This window comes from Pyrgilauda ruficollis, unplaced genomic scaffold (assembly GCF_017590135.1).
Source record: "Pyrgilauda ruficollis isolate IOZ18807 unplaced genomic scaffold, ASM1759013v1 scaffold95, whole genome shotgun sequence".
NCBI classification, from domain to species: domain Eukaryota; kingdom Metazoa; phylum Chordata; class Aves; order Passeriformes; family Passeridae; genus Pyrgilauda; species Pyrgilauda ruficollis.
The window spans coordinates 974192-989604 of NW_024531599.1; the positions used below are offsets into that span (position 1 = coordinate 974192).

The 15413-nt window shown below is 45.2% G+C and overlaps 1 protein-coding gene across 1 annotated transcript in view; it reads right to left on the minus strand.

Moving 5' to 3' along the window:
* Nucleotides 1–997: 997 nt before the first annotated feature.
* Nucleotides 998–15413, minus strand: part of IPO9 (importin 9) — a 39252-nt gene continuing 24836 nt past the window's right edge. The window contains exons 14-24 of the mRNA XM_041489611.1: nucleotides 14083–14242; nucleotides 12896–13122; nucleotides 12549–12697; nucleotides 11568–11696; nucleotides 10038–10313; nucleotides 8262–8428; nucleotides 6139–6272; nucleotides 4525–4644; nucleotides 3586–3687; nucleotides 2724–2800; nucleotides 998–2112 (exon numbers count right to left, since the gene is read on the minus strand). Of these exons, the coding sequence (XP_041345545.1) occupies nucleotides 2002–2112; nucleotides 2724–2800; nucleotides 3586–3687; nucleotides 4525–4644; nucleotides 6139–6272; nucleotides 8262–8428; nucleotides 10038–10313; nucleotides 11568–11696; nucleotides 12549–12697; nucleotides 12896–13122; nucleotides 14083–14242 (1652 nt within the window). The 3' untranslated portion in view covers nucleotides 998–2001. The remainder of the gene's footprint in view (nucleotides 2113–2723; nucleotides 2801–3585; nucleotides 3688–4524; nucleotides 4645–6138; nucleotides 6273–8261; nucleotides 8429–10037; nucleotides 10314–11567; nucleotides 11697–12548; nucleotides 12698–12895; nucleotides 13123–14082; nucleotides 14243–15413) is intronic.

Genomic DNA, 15413 nt, shown 5'->3' on the forward strand with positions numbered 1-15413 from the left:
GTGTCAGTACTAATGTCAGCCCCATTTCTCATGGACTTGTTTAAATCTGCCCTCTGACCTGGCTAAAGCCCCCCCCGAGGCACAGGATTCCAGCTCCCACTGGAGCACACACGAACCCCAGCAGCACCTCTGTGAGCCCAGGCTAACCAGCCTTCAGTGTGCTCTTTGCTCCTGACACCCTGAACACACCTCAGTACTTCCAGACATTTGGCATCCACTTTTGTCCAAGTAGGGATGGCTGGGTTTGTGCCTTTGCTGCTGATGCACACGGCAAAAAAAGCTGGTCCTGCCTCTTCCCAGAGCTGGGACCAATTCCTCTGAGGACACTCCTGATCCTTCTGGAACAGCCATGTGGACACACCACAGCAACCATCAGCTTCTTGGTGGGTTTTCAAAATGGCACTCTTTGGTTTAACTTGTTGGCCCTTTCAGCAGAAGCTGAGAGACAAAGGCCTCAGAACAAAACTCCTTGTGGACTGTATCACAGGAGGGTTAGGGCACCCCTTTTGTTACATATTCTTATAGACCACAGAATCCCCAGGGAAGAAAGACACTGAGACACAATGGCATGGGAAGAGCTTGTACCTTATTAGACACATAAAAATCAGGCTTCAAACTCTGCTTCTCATGGAGTTAGTTAGGCACTAAAAAAATTGAGAATGGCTCAGAGGAGTCTGCAGGGGATGGGGGGATCCCCCCTGGCTCTGCCCACTCTCAGGCACAACGTGAGACCAGTGAGAGACAGAAAGACTCCAGGTTATGGAGTTTTGGATACAGTGACGAAGCAAATGATTCCACAAAGGAACAGCAAGTGCCTTTCTTAAAAGGAAACTGTAATGGCTCAGCCCATTTTAAGCAGCAGATACATACAGCACAGGACTCCCTTTCTGTCCAGGTGACTCCCATGAAACACCCCAACATCCTCTGGCAGCACGTACAGAACATGTCCTAAGGAGAAATATGTCTTTAAAAAGTGACTTCAGGAAACAAGCACAAGTTCCTTTTAAATCTGTTTTATAAGAAGGATACCAATGTCCATTTTAATAGTTTTATTTCATTTTCCCTGAAAGGGAACCAAAGGCAGAGAGGTGTTGTGAGATACATCACGCTGTTCTCATGGGGAAATAAATTTGCAAATGTTATTTTACCACTCTATAAAAATACACACAAGAGTGTGAAAAAAAACAAAGTAGTTCAGAGTGGCTGTCATGGAGCAAATCTGTTAAATACAATCAGTTCTTTATTTTTTTCCCCTAAAAGCTGTGGCTCCTTGTGTTCCAGAAAACCAGTCTTTCATAGCCACATGCCACAGGAACAGAAATTTAAGTGATGGCTTCCTCTGAGCATGTGCACACACAAGTGTTAGTGAAGAACTGCTCCCATGGGAGATGTGAGCGACAGAACCCCATCCACACCAGGAAAGAAGAAACGCACTCAGGTTCATTGTCTCAGCTTCCCCTCCAAACTCCTGTGAACTGGCTCCATCCCATCCAGGCAGCTCTGAAAAGAGTCTGTGGTTCTATAAAAGAAGTCACGTTGTAGGATCAAGACATTTACCCTGTGTTACGTGAGGAGGAACAAGAGCCAAGAGGAACAACCTTCCCACTTCTCAAGCAATCCGTAAGTGACCCAGTTCCTTTCTCTGTCGAACTGTGCTGTGGGAAACTAAAAGTGCCTCTTCACAGGTAGAGACAGTTTCCTTCAAAAATATTAAGGACACATTATTTCTTATCTTTTAAGAACTTCCTGGAAAGTTACTGTGGAAAATGAAAGTGCTCCTGTGGTGAGACCAATGTGCAATGTCCTTGCTGCTTTCTCAGGCTTCCTTTCCTTAGCATCCTTAGATGTGCGTTAAGATGAGGCTCAAAACAATGAGGCCATTGCCAACCTGGAACAAGGCAGGCAGACACTGGAAAATGTTTTATGTCCTATCATAAAACGTGGAATTAGCCAAAAATAACCTGTTGTTCAGATCTGGCAGGTGTGGTCTCTGGAGTGGGTCTATATCCCGATGGCCTGCAGCACTCGCTTCTCGTTGTCGTTGAGGTGGTCAGAGAACATGGCATAGCAGGGCTGCTGTGCAAACTGGCACAGGAAGTCGGTGAGATAGGCCTGGGAGGGACAGAAACACCCTGTCAGCACCACCCTCCTGGGAAACCCTGCTGCTTCCACCTGGCAGGACACACATCCCCACATGCAACAAGTAACACCCTGGGATTGGAGGGAACAGAAAGGAGCAGTGCAGGAGGACTGGAATCAGAGGGAAGGGTTGGAGCAGAGGAAAAGGATGGGAGCAGGAGGAAGGGCCCATCAACAGCTGCAGGTGGTGGGAAAAGCAGGAGCAAAGGGTAACACAGGGGGCTGACTGGGTGGGATCATCTCCAAGTGGAATATTAAATTCTGTCATATTCACTCTCAAACCTACTCCTGACTTCTGCCAGTAGCTGTGAAGCTCACAGATAGAAAAGTCTCATCTCCCTCTGTTCAAAGAGTTTTGTTCATTCACATTTCCACATTACAGATATTAATGATAAAGAAAAATAGCTCCAGAAATTCTTGGGACACTTGGTCCCTTCCAAAGTAATTTCAATTAAGAATGCCTTCTGGATGACAATAACTGGTGTTTCCACTGCTTACATATTTGTTAAAGTACAGCATTTAAAAAATTAAAGTTTATAGAGAATGACAGGAATCTGATAAAACCCCTCATTCTAGAGCATCACCTGGAGATCTATTTGGTAAAGAGGGTCCTTTAATGCATCTGGATCATCCTCTTCATCATCTTCATAATAATCTTCATCTGTCAGAGGCAAATCAGCAGATTTTAACATCAAAAAGAGCAGACTATCTCAGGAAATTTTCTATTAAGCTACTGAAACCCAAGGATCCAAAAGTAAATAGTTTCAGCATTGCTGGGAAAAAGAAAATTGTATCCAGAATATTCTCCTTTAGGTGATGTGATAGAAGCCAATGAAGCCCAGAACCAGGGTCAGTGGAGGCTCAAGGAACACACAGGTGAGCCAAGCACATGTGGGACACTCACAGGCAGGTTTGGGAATCCCATGCACCAGGATCTTCTGCCTTAATCCCATGTGAGGGTGACACTTTGCCAGTTCTGAGCTAATGTGAGCAGTGTCCCTCGCTGTTTCCCTGTAAAGTTCTCCCTTCTGAGGCTACATGAACCTGAGGGATGATGCACCCCCTCAGCTCTTCATGCAGCACTTGCTCCTCAAGGTCTCTCCACAAAGGAGCTCACCCACCCCTAGGACACCATCACACTGAGGTCACACCTACACCTTGAGCAGCAATTTTCTCTTTAGAAGAAATACCTGCAGGAACCTCCCAGGTGTGAAGCCTGTGCAGTATGTGGACTCCCAGGTGATGTTATTTATAATGCAGCAATTTAATCACCATGCTGCTCAAAGCCATGGCTTCTCCAGAAAGTCCTTATTCACAATCCCAGAGCAGAATTCCTTCCCCATACCTGCAGCCTTTTTTTTGCTATTGGCAAAGGAAGGAAACTTTGACTAGGATGTCACCTCCTTGTTTACTGCTTTGAAGAAGGACTTTCAAGCTGTTACTCACCATACTTGTTTGTGGAAAGAATATCTGATAAGAACTGTCCTGCTAAGCCTTCATCTTCATCCTCGTCTTCTTCCTGATCCTCCCACATATCATTTGAATCATCTGTTTAGAAAAACAAAATTTCTAGAAATTATCCAAATCCAAGAGGTCCAAGAGGTCTGTGATCACTCTATAGGGGACTGGAGTTTGTAGGTGGATGAAGAGAAACACCTACAATCCTCCTTATCCCTTTGGAATGATTCCAGAACAGGAGCCAAGCAAAATGGACTGGAGCAACAAGAATGGATACTTGAAGTAGGAAGAAAGGCAAACCAGATACCATGAAAGGGTAATTTCATTTGCATGTGGTCAGATTCCATCTTCCAAACTAGCCCTAAAGAATTTTTAGGTCTAAGGATACACAACACTGACTGATCTTATTCTTCCATTTTATTTATTTTTTCCTGGAAGAGATTGGTAGCACTTAAATACAGCACAGGGAAGGAAGAGATGTTGTCCTAATGAACTGTGCAACAAAACAAGAGATCTGGAGAGGGACTTGGACAAAGAGGAAAGGCTTCCCACTGGCAGGGGGCAGGGTTAGATGGGACATTGGGAAGGAATTGTACCCTGTGAGGGTGGGCAGGCCCTGGCACAGGGTGCCCAGAGCAGCTGTGGCTGCCCCTGGATCCCTGGAAGGCCAGGCTGGACAGGGTTTGGAGCAGCCTGGGATACTGGAAGGTGTCTCTCCCCACGGCAGTGGGTGGAACAGAATGAGCTTTAAGGTCCCTTCCAACCCAAACCAGCCTGGGATTCTGTGATTCCATGAGCTTATCCTTTGGATCACTATTCAAGCCTTTGTAGGATACATGATTTACTGTCACATGGTTCCTATACCACAAATTCTTCTCAAGAGAAGATCAAGTAGATTTAAGCCATGCAAAGAGAAAAAGCAAATACCTTGGCTCCAGTCTGCAGTGGTCTGTCTAGATGCATTTGCTTCCATGGCATTAGAGAGTTCATTGATTATTAATTTTAAGATTTTTACTAACAAAGGAATGTTTGTCCAGCGCTCAGGATCTTTAAGAGAAAAAAATACACACATTCATGTTGCTTTTAATTAGAAGTTATAAAACAGGCCCTTTTTTGTTGAGGTGGAGTTTTTTTGTTAGGGAGGTTGGGAGAGAAAACCAACTGACATAAAACCCCCAAAGCTTCTTTCCATATACCCTCAGAGCTACATTCCCAAAGATCTCAATGCAGTATCAACCTTGCCTCCAAGTGAAGAGGAGGCAGGGGGAAAATCTTCACAGCTGAATGAACGTGTGACGCTACTCCTGCAGGCTGCTTAAGAGTCAGCTGGAGTCAACCTTTCTTTCCTGAAGTCCATTTGCACATCCACCAATGCTTTCATGTAAATAAGCAGTGCATGCTCTCAGGCATGGCTATGCCCCTTCTGAGGCACTGTAAACTCCAACTTTTCCTTACCAGTGTTCCTGCAGGGCTTAACTATCCCACAGGGACAGCTAGACAGTGTATTTGCCCTTAACTGCTAAAGTAAAGATTCTATCAAATAAAAAATCTGGGAGCATTAGTTTTAGCTCTTACTAATGCTAGTATTAATCTTTGTTTAACTCAAATGGCAGTTGCCATTTTTCTGTCTGACCCTCATTAGTTTGGTTTTTTTAAGCCAAGAATAATCAGGTAGCAAGTGATTTGTGATCACCACTCACCTCTTAAAATCCCTAGTGCTTGCCCCTGTTCATCTCCTTAGCTGTCACCTTAGTCCTTCACTGCATCACTGCAGATCCCAAGCCCATGGCAGCTCAAGGAGCACTGACTGTCTGGAGAGGCTCCCAGTTTGGATCTGTACAGCCTCCACATCCCATCCCACCAGCAGTCACACACGAGCTCTAGCACAGCAAGTGGCACAACCAAAGTCTGACTGGGGACTGAGGACAGCAGACCCCAGGTGTCCTCCCCTGGAGCTCAGTCCTCAGGAAAAACTGCCCAGGGCTCTGCTCTCTCTAATTTAAAAGATTAATCTCAACAGCAACCTCCAGTCAAAGACCTTGGGTTCAGTTTATTAAAAATAAGACAAGTCTTATGCAGGAGACTGGTAAAGTTTACCTTAAAAGAAATCTCTTAACTTGTTGAATCATTGCTTTTTGTGAAAGTGTCTCATTGAAAAAGACATCCCTTTGTTTTAAATCTCTGCATGCACTAAAGACACTTTCCTCTCAGAGAAGCTACCAGGCATCCAGAAATATCAATTCTGTCTCATGATGCAAAACAGCAGTGAAGAACTCCCCATCCCATAACTGCCTCATCAGTTATATTAAATCAGACATCAGGAGTCCTCCAAAGCAGTATTTGGCAGAATTAAGCTAAGTAGATACAAGTAAACTGATATATTAAGTACATGATGTATGAATTAGCTCTAAAAACCAACATGTGCCTTCTGCAGGAACTATCTCCCACAGCTCTGTGTGATCTGCCAGACCTATTTAAGGCCTTTCATAGCATCTACTTACAGAAAAAAGCCCCGTTAAACACAGCAAAATGACTACTTACTTTTGGCCGACTTGGATCGTGTCCGAATTCCCTCATCCATATTAAATATTTCTTCTCCCTTCACCCGAATGTCCTGAAGTCTCTTGTCATCTGTGTTGATGCCATACTGCAGGAGTTTGCACAGTGCTACAGAGCTGGGAGCAGAGAATAGGAAAACTAGAGATCAGAATTTCCCTGAACTGTCTGGTTTTCATAGCCCCTTTGTAACAGGGAACACACTCCAGAGCAGACACCCCGATGCCCTTTCTTCAACATCTTTGCCAAGAACAAGCATGAGAGAATTTTCCCATGTCTCCTGCTTTATGTCAGCATCCAAAACTGGACTCAGCTCCTGACCTGCACAGCAAGCTGGGCACTGGTCAAGCTTTGGATTTAGCACCATCAACAGTACAGACATCCACCCACACATACATCAAAGGTTTCTCCAGGTCAGAAGGGCCACCAGGTTAAACGTTCCCCTGCAGCACCATGTGCACACAAGGATGGAATTAAGAGAAAAGCAGTAGCAACAAAGCAGTAATTTGGCTGATCTGTAGCAAAGATCTGCCCCTTTCTCCAGTCTCAATGCTCATTTTCACTTCTGGTCCTTCATGGCTCTGCCACACTCAGACCCTCCAGCTTGCTCCTCTCCTTTACATGTTCTTTCCATCTCTGGTGCTCACATTTCTACTCCACACTTCAAACCCTCTCCAGCTCCATGCTGTTTTCAAGCACATTGAGGATGATGCTGACTACAGGTCAAGGTTAACAATCTATGCTTGGCACCCCCAAATCTCTCTCTCTCCTGGCTCCACAAATCTCAAACTGAAATTCTGGAGTTCTGTGAAACTCTGTTTGTGATTTCACTTCTCACCCTCTCTCTCTCCCACACTATGGCTCTGATTCTGCTGGTTTGGACCCAGGTCTTACCTGCTGCCCAAAGTTTTCCCATAATTTCATCAAAACCCCACAGCCACTTCTTCAACCTGCCCCAAGTGGCTGGGGACTGTGCACACAGGAGGTGTCAGCTGCCTTCAGGGTCCTTCTACTAACCCTGAACCTCTGCTCCTCAGAGCAGGCCCTGCTTTTCCTCAGGACACAGAAACTCCAAGCATTTACTAATGCATGATAAATGTCACCACAACCAACTAAATCCAAGTGTTTAATACAGTGTGGAGTCCTGTTGCATCACTGTACACAAACATTTCTCATTTTGGACAACAGAACTCTGAGCAATCACCTTTAACCTTGTTCTGCTGGTCAGCCTTGGCTTCTCCCTGTGCCATAAACCTCAAGAGATCCTGCAGACAGGCCTGCACTGTCAAAATGGGGATAAACCACCAGGCTTAGGGATGAAACCAACAAAATATAACCAAAAAGAGCACTGGATACCCAAATCTGCTGCTTGTCCTTCAGGATTATTCACTAACTTCCATTTTGAATCTGCTTTTTCTCATTATTTATTTCACAGGCTATTTGACAGCCCATAACAATGACACAACAACACACACTACTGAGTTAACAGCTGGTGAGACCCCTAAGAGTGGTCTGTGAGGCTTCCTGATTAAAAAAAAAATCTAATACAGCAGCCGTGACAAAATTTAAATGAATACAGAGCATCCCATGCTTTGGAATACAGCACTCAGCCTCCAACAGAACACAAATATGCTCCCAAAGCAAAAGGGAGAGAATACTGAAATGAACTGCAATTGATTTCTTGATTGACTTTTAATAGATCAATAAATCCACAAGAAATCACCAGATTCTCTTAGGAAAGCCTCTACAACACCCCAGACCTCTACAGTAGCCTACAAAGGCAATTCCAAGTGTGGAAGCTCTTCTCATCTCATCCCATTCACAGAAATTCAATCCCAAAAGCAGCCCCGTATTTGCAGGAGACACCCCTTCCCCCTCGTGTCTCTGTTCCAGCACAGGAGCAGGAGGCAGCAGGAGCACTGATGAGGAAGATCAGAGCTTGCTCCAGTTACCACAGCTCTCCTGAGCAGAACTGACAGTGCAGGGAGCAGCAGTTCTGCCCAACGCTGGCACACCCTGCTCCCACCTGAGCCAGCTCCCCTTCCCTACGGCCAGCACTCAAGGGCAGTGGGATGAGGGCAGCTAACAGGAGTATCTGTGGGTCCCACCTGACTTTGCCTTCATACTGCCCGTAGAAGAGGTGCTGCCTGCTCATCCACTCGGCCATCACAAACTCTAAGGCAGGCTTGCCAGTGGGGCCAGGCAGGCTGCACAGGAATTCCAGGAGTGGCTCCAGTTGTGAGTGAACCAAGTGAGCAAACACCATGATCAGGGACTGCAGGAGGAAAAAGGCAATGTTAGCTGTACATAATTTAATAGCTGGAAATGTTTTATCAAATATTTAAGGAGCTGGAGTGAAGCTGTGCTTACTGAAGGAAGCTGAAGCTCCCTGCAGGAGTGAAGGCTGGGCTTACCAACCCCAGGAGGAAGGGAAAGTACAACCAGCTGCAAAACACTGTGCTACAAATGCAGGAAATAAACACTACAACATCATCACTCAGCAGCACCTTCCCAATTCTGAATGCATTTTGAACATAATTTTAGGGAAAGAACTACAACTTTTGAAAAGATTTCATAATAACATGCAATTTTGCAGTCTGCCTCCTAAAGACCAGGGCAGAACTCATTTGCTGTGTATGTCTAAATGTCCCTTTCCCAGTCTGAGGGCATCTCTGTAACCCTCTTCAGGAAAAAGCTGCCCATCTCCAGAGACCCATCTTCCATGCTAACACAGCAGATCCAGCATTGCAAAATGGTTGGCTACAAGGGCTGCATGGGACTGCTTCAGATTTAAACTTCCGTATCTTTTAAATCCAAAACCAAGCAAAGTGAGAGCCATTCCAAACAATTATCATCAATATATCCTGGGGTGAAAAATCCTAAAGCATGTGAGATCTGCTGACATTGAAATGGCCATTGTGGCACCACATGCTGGCTTGAAAAATGCACTTTCAAAAATCAGAGAAATAAGACAAAATGGTTAGAGCAGAGTGAAGCTCAGCTGAGTGCTGCAATGGGGGCAGAGATGGGATCTTGCTCAGCAGTGCCAGCAAAATGTCTTCCCCCAGCTGCTACCAAGGAACCAGGGCAGTCAGCATGAGCTGTTTTACATTGAGGGCACAGTCAAAAAAAAAACAGGAGAGAGAATGAAGACCACTGGGAAAAAAAATCCCTCCAGAAAACTGTGTCACTACAAGTAGGTCAAGGCTAGAAGAGATGGTGATGTGCTTTGTCTGGTCTCTCACCTCACTCAGGCCAACTATGTCTCCCATCCACAAAAAGCTCAAATCCCAGCATTTATCCTTGGAATACAGAACAAATCCCTCAAAAATAAATGCTGCCTTTGCCATAACATTTCTACTGAAGCAATTCCTATCCCTTCAAAGAAGGCTTGCAAGTACAAGGGCATGAGGGACGTACTGAAGGTATGTTACATGTAATCCAGGTGAATCTTGCTTACCCTGTAACCTAACAAAAAATTTTGGACCTGAGGTACAGCATGGAGCTGTGTCACAGGAGAGTCAGGTTGGGTGTCAGGAAAAGGTTCTTCTCCCCGAGGGTGGTCAGGCACTGAACAGGCTCCCCAGGGAATGATCACACCCCCAAGGCTGCCAGAGCTCAAGGAATGTCAGGACAGAGTGAGACTGTTGGGGTGTCCTGTGCAGGGCCAGGAGTTAGACTTAATGATTCTTTTGGGTCCCTTCTAACTCAGAAGATTCCATGAGTCTCTGAGCGGAGTAGGCATTTTCCTGACTACTTCAACAGGATACACAGACCCACCAATTGCACGAGGCATAAGTAAACAGGCATGGAATGAAAGAAAATTGTGACAGTTTCTTCTCCTGGTGCTTCTCCTTACTCTCCTGGGTGCCAAGCCTGCTCACCTGCATCACACTAAGTGTCTCTGCTTGCTGCATTTTACTCAGGATGGCTCTCAGGATCTGGTCCAGATTCTCTCCCAGCTCACTCCCGGCTTTTGAAATTAAAGTGGATACCAGTCTGCCCACAAAGGCAGCGGTGAACTCCGAGGTCCGTGGGTCCAGGAGCTGGCTCACCACCTGCATGACGTACCAGAGCCCGTTGTGGCCCTGCTCATCGTGCCACTGCGCGATCTGCTCCAGCGCCACCGACACGTACGCGCGCAGGCACTCGCCGCCGTTCTGCAGAGACAAGCAGGGGGTAAGGGAACGGGCAGGCACGGAGACATCCCCTTCACCATCCCAGAACCTCCCTGAACCACGATGAAAGCAAGGGGAAAACTGCTGCCACCTGTGAAAGATTTACAGGTAATTCTACAGACTCCAGCTCATTAACACATACACTACTCCTCACTGTCCAATCAGCAGCAATCAAGATAACTAACAAATACAACAACAACCTCAAGTAGCTGCAGTTTTGTGCCAATCTTGGTACATAAAGAAATTCAAAGAGTTTTAAACAAGTGAGAGATGAAGACAGAGAAGTGTGACATGACCAAAACACAACTGAGCAGCTAAGCTGCAGTCCTTTTGAATTCTTCTTAGCACAAAGATCCAGCAAAGCAACTAATATGCTGGTCTACAATTTCTCCCTGCTGGTCTCTCACCTATTCTTACTGGTCTGTTGTTCAGGCAAAGACCACATTCCCATAGTCTGTATTCACATGGCAAAGAGTAGCTGCCACTATGGAACTCCTTACATAAGGAATGAAACCACCTTTGTTATTCATATGCCAGTTAGGAGCTGGAATGAAAAGGCTCCCTGCACTTCTAGCCTCAGATGCTTTTTCCTTCTTGCTAGATACTCCAAAGACATCAGGCCATAGCCAAGCCTGCCAGCAAGCAGAGCTCAGGCAGTACTCATGGTGGAGACGATTCCCTGCTTTCCCTCCATCCCACACCTGGCTCAATCAAAAAGAAGTTTGCCTTCCCCTTCTCCTTCCCCCATAAATGAGTACAGCAGAAAGCTGCTAGAGGAGGAGGGCTAGGAGGACTTTTGTTGTTCTGTGCCTGTGAAAGTTCCTGAAAATAGTTCCTGCCATTGCCAGGTCTGATAAATGTTATGGGGGCAGAAAAGCATTACAAGTTTGCTTGGTTGTCTGTTTTTTGAGTCTTTTTTGTATTGTTGGGCTTTGGTTGGTAGGTTTTTTTAACATGCTCCAGTGCACTAAAATAGAAAAAACATCCAGGCTGCTGCCTTTCTCACTGTAGTTCTCCACGTTCAGGAATGATCAGGAAAAGTCACTGTAGGCTCTGAACAACAGGACTTTCATGGTAAACTGGAGGTGGCAGAGGCTCTGAAGGCTGCTGATACAGCAACTGGCAAGCACAGCCTGGGCTTCCTCAAAGGCTGTGTCACCTCTCTTGGACTGGTACAGCGTCACAATCCTCTCCCTCCCCACAGTGTCACCAGCCTCCTCCTCCCCACAGCGGTACCTGCATAGTAGCATTGTCATCTGTGTTCAGGCTGCACTGTGCCACTGCAGGGAATGCCTGGCAGATGAGGAGCTGGGACAGAGGGGGCTTTGTATTCCTCACAACTGTGGTCAGTATATCAATAGAAGTCTGAAAAGAAAGCACAAACTGTCACAGCACGAGCCACAGAATTCGAAGTCAGCGCTACTCACCCCTGCTGCAAACATCAAAGGTGTGAACTGCAGGGATGTGGCCGCTGCTGCAACCACACCCTGAACTCACAGTCTAGAATAATTTTTAAATGCAAGGACCCTGGAGTCACACACCCAAGCATCACTGCTGTGAGCTGCAGAAGTTCCCAAGACAGTTCCCACATCAAGAGCAGTGTCACCACTCAAACATGGCAAACAGATGCATGCTAATCAGAACAGCCAGAGAACTGTTCTAGCTGACTTGTTCAATTTCGGTTATATTGATTTAAATTTATTTTAATTACTCATAAGCAATTGTTACAGTCATACCAATTAACAGATAATATGCATATTGATATGGATGTTTATGGATTTAATTCCATACAAACATTCTACACAGTCCGTGCTCCATCTTTTATTAGGGCACCTGTATAATTTATCTCCAATTCATACATATGTGATGCATAAATCAGAAAAAGCCTTAGGAAGAAATGCAAGGAAAGTTGTACAGTCTGCTGGGAGAAGAGACGGTTCCTGCTGAAAGATGGCAATGTCACAGCAAAATGACTGGGGATGACTGATACTGTGGAAACTAGAAGAAGGCCAGAGGAGCAGTTTAAAGTAAACTTTTGGAAGCATCTTCCTGCACCTGCAGCTTGCCTCCTCCACAGAGAAACCTCCCCCAGTGACTGAAGCCATTGCTCCAAAGCATGTCCACAGCAGCCTTTCTGCCCTTTGCAGAGCAGCCCCCCCAGGTGTTGCAGAACAGGGAACACCTCCAGCCCAGGCCGTGCCCCACTGAAGCACTTACTGCACACAGCCCTGCCGGGATCTTGTCAGCTGGGGCCTGCATGATGCTGACAAGGGTTGGGATCAGCCTCATCTGCATTGGACCCTGGCAGGCTTCTATTTGAGCTAGCTCCTTAAAAATATCCTGGGCAAGAGAAGCAACAACAGGATCTGGAGAGAGAAAGCATCATTTACTAAAACACACACACGCATCTCAATCTTTGCCACCACTATTTTGGCTGGGCAAGGCAGCAACTTTCCCCCCTACCACAGGAATCAGTGTTCATTCAATTACCACTGATTAAGTTTTCAGCAGCAGGATTCAACAGCAAAACCAACTGTGCTTTGGGATGTAAATGGAATGCATACCGTTACTGTACTTGAGGAATATTGCAATGGTGAAAGGGCAGATCTTGTTCTCCATGCTGGCTGTGAATGCTGCATCCACCGTGCACACAATGCACAGTGTCTCCATCACCAGGTTCAGCACCTCGGAGCTGAACTGAGTTGCCAAGTGGATCAGGCCATCCAGAATGCTGGGAAGGAAAGGCTGCAACACGTGGGTGCTCTCAGAGATCTTCAGCTGGTCACAGTAACTAGACAAGAAATTTGTGATACAAAAATACATTCTTAATTTACTGAAGTAACTGAAATATATTCCATTCTGGATAATACATAAGGGGTTGTTCCATCCTGTTTATTCTTATTCCTTAAATTCACTCCTCTAGGACTTCTCTCCTTCAGCCCACTACTGCTTGACCTCCCAGCAGCTCAGCAGGAAAGAGGAGGAAAGCTCTCACCAGAAATCTTCCCTCTGCATTGCACACAAAGCAGAGGTGAGCCGAGTGATGTTGGAAGCTTCTACTGCCCCTCAGTGACAGATCTCTCCTAAGAGCTGCCCATCGATGAGGAAAGGAAAGAAGTCCAGGACAGACACTGCTTACAAAGTGTTTTGTTACCATGTTCTACGAGTGAGCTGGGGTGTGATAAAGCAATTTCAGGAATAATTAGGTCATAAATCTCTGACTTTATTTATTCATTAACATTTCAGTGCAAATAAGTCAAAGTGCTCTGTGTGGAAGTGGTGATCAGTTAGGTTTTAGCAGATTTTTTTGTGACAGTTTTTATTTATTTTACAGTAATGTTCATTGAGTACAGCAGAGCTTCCTTCTGACAAAAATGGGATAAGAAAATCAAACCCCAAACACTCTTTATTGCTGTGATTGGCTCTGTAGGCCTGTATGATGTCAGTCACCTTTATGACCAGACAGGAATAATCTGGGTTTCATCCTTGTGCTTTCCAACACTACCTAGTGCTGCTCCTCCCTGTGACCATATCCATCACAACATTTTACTGTAGCAAACCTTGAATCTCAATTCTATATTCCTCATTAGAGTTATTCTATTTTGAACTTGTTTGCCTACACTTTTTAAGCTGACATCTGTTTCATTCAAAGCAAAACCTCCCACAGCTCAGACAGAAATGCCATTTTAACAAACCAGTGTATCAGTGTGATTTACACCCCTGTCTGTGGAATAGCCCAGGGTTTGCTTACCCCCAGATGGCTCTGACTGCAGAGATCCGGACAGAGGGGGGCTGGGTTTCGTGCAATCCACTGACAGTGGCCTGCAGGAACTGCTGGATGAGCTCTGGTGACATGGCCACGGTGAAACGGCTGGCGGCCCACAGGGCCCGGCCCAGGAGGAAAGGAGACACTGCAGCAAAACAAAATACCTCAGTTGTTTCAGAATAAGCTTTAGGAGCTTAAAATCACAGCTGCTTCCATCCATTATTTAAAATCTTGCCATCCCAATAGGAAAACACTGAAATGTGACACACAAGACAAGTGTGCTGGCATACAAAGAATTTTTGTTTGTGGGCAGAATCCAGTTTATTTTCTTAGTTATTTCAAAGAGTAATTTCTCATTTATTAAAAAATCTCCTCCCTTCAACTATTTACACGTGAATTTGGTCATCACTGAACAAAAGCAAAGGAAGAGAACAGAGGCTTTGCCACTAATTCCCATTTATCCAGCTCAATATTCTGTCCCCAGCTGAAGAAAGCAGCATCTTAGGGAGAATCATTAGAATAACAGAGCTCATACCCAGGGACCTTTCACAGATTACATTACTAGTTTGCAGCCATCACCCTGCAGTTATAGAATGGAATTCTGGGGTTCACCAACACCACAGAAGCAGTGGACATTCATTATCCACTCACCTGCTTGCACTCACTAAGGTATGATATATCTTTATCACATTTAATCCTGCTGCCTTTTCAGACTATGAATCTCCTTACCTATCTAGGCTGGCCTCAAAGTGATGATGCTCTCTGTTCCTCAGCATCTTTACTGCCATTATTTATGCTCCTGCAAGTACTAATTTTAAGATGAGGACATAAAACACTCTGTGCAAGATGTACAGCAAGAGAAGAGCTTTGTTTTTTAAGGCAGTATCATAAAACACAACATTTCTTTGTCTGTACCATTACTGACCATTAAATGGATATCCTTGGAGAGCCATCAACACACTGATTCTGGGAGCCCTTCTAGAGCACAGCAGCTCATTTACAACCCAATGCCACACATGTAAATGAATGCAAATATATGTAAATTGCTGAGGTTGGTTTCTTACATGCATTGCACACTACGCACTTTGCACACTAGTTCTTCACCCAACATTAACACAAAGAAAAGAAAAAACCCTTCTTTGTAATGGGCTAAATAAGTGTTTCTTTGATGAAAAAGGAACCGGGGAACCGGTTTTTTCTACACTGACAACTCAATGTGGACTCATCAATGCTGCTCACATTAATGCCTTAAACTTCTAAAATTTTAATTTGCAAGGACTTTTGAGGTCTGACTTTCAACAATTCCTCTAATTTTC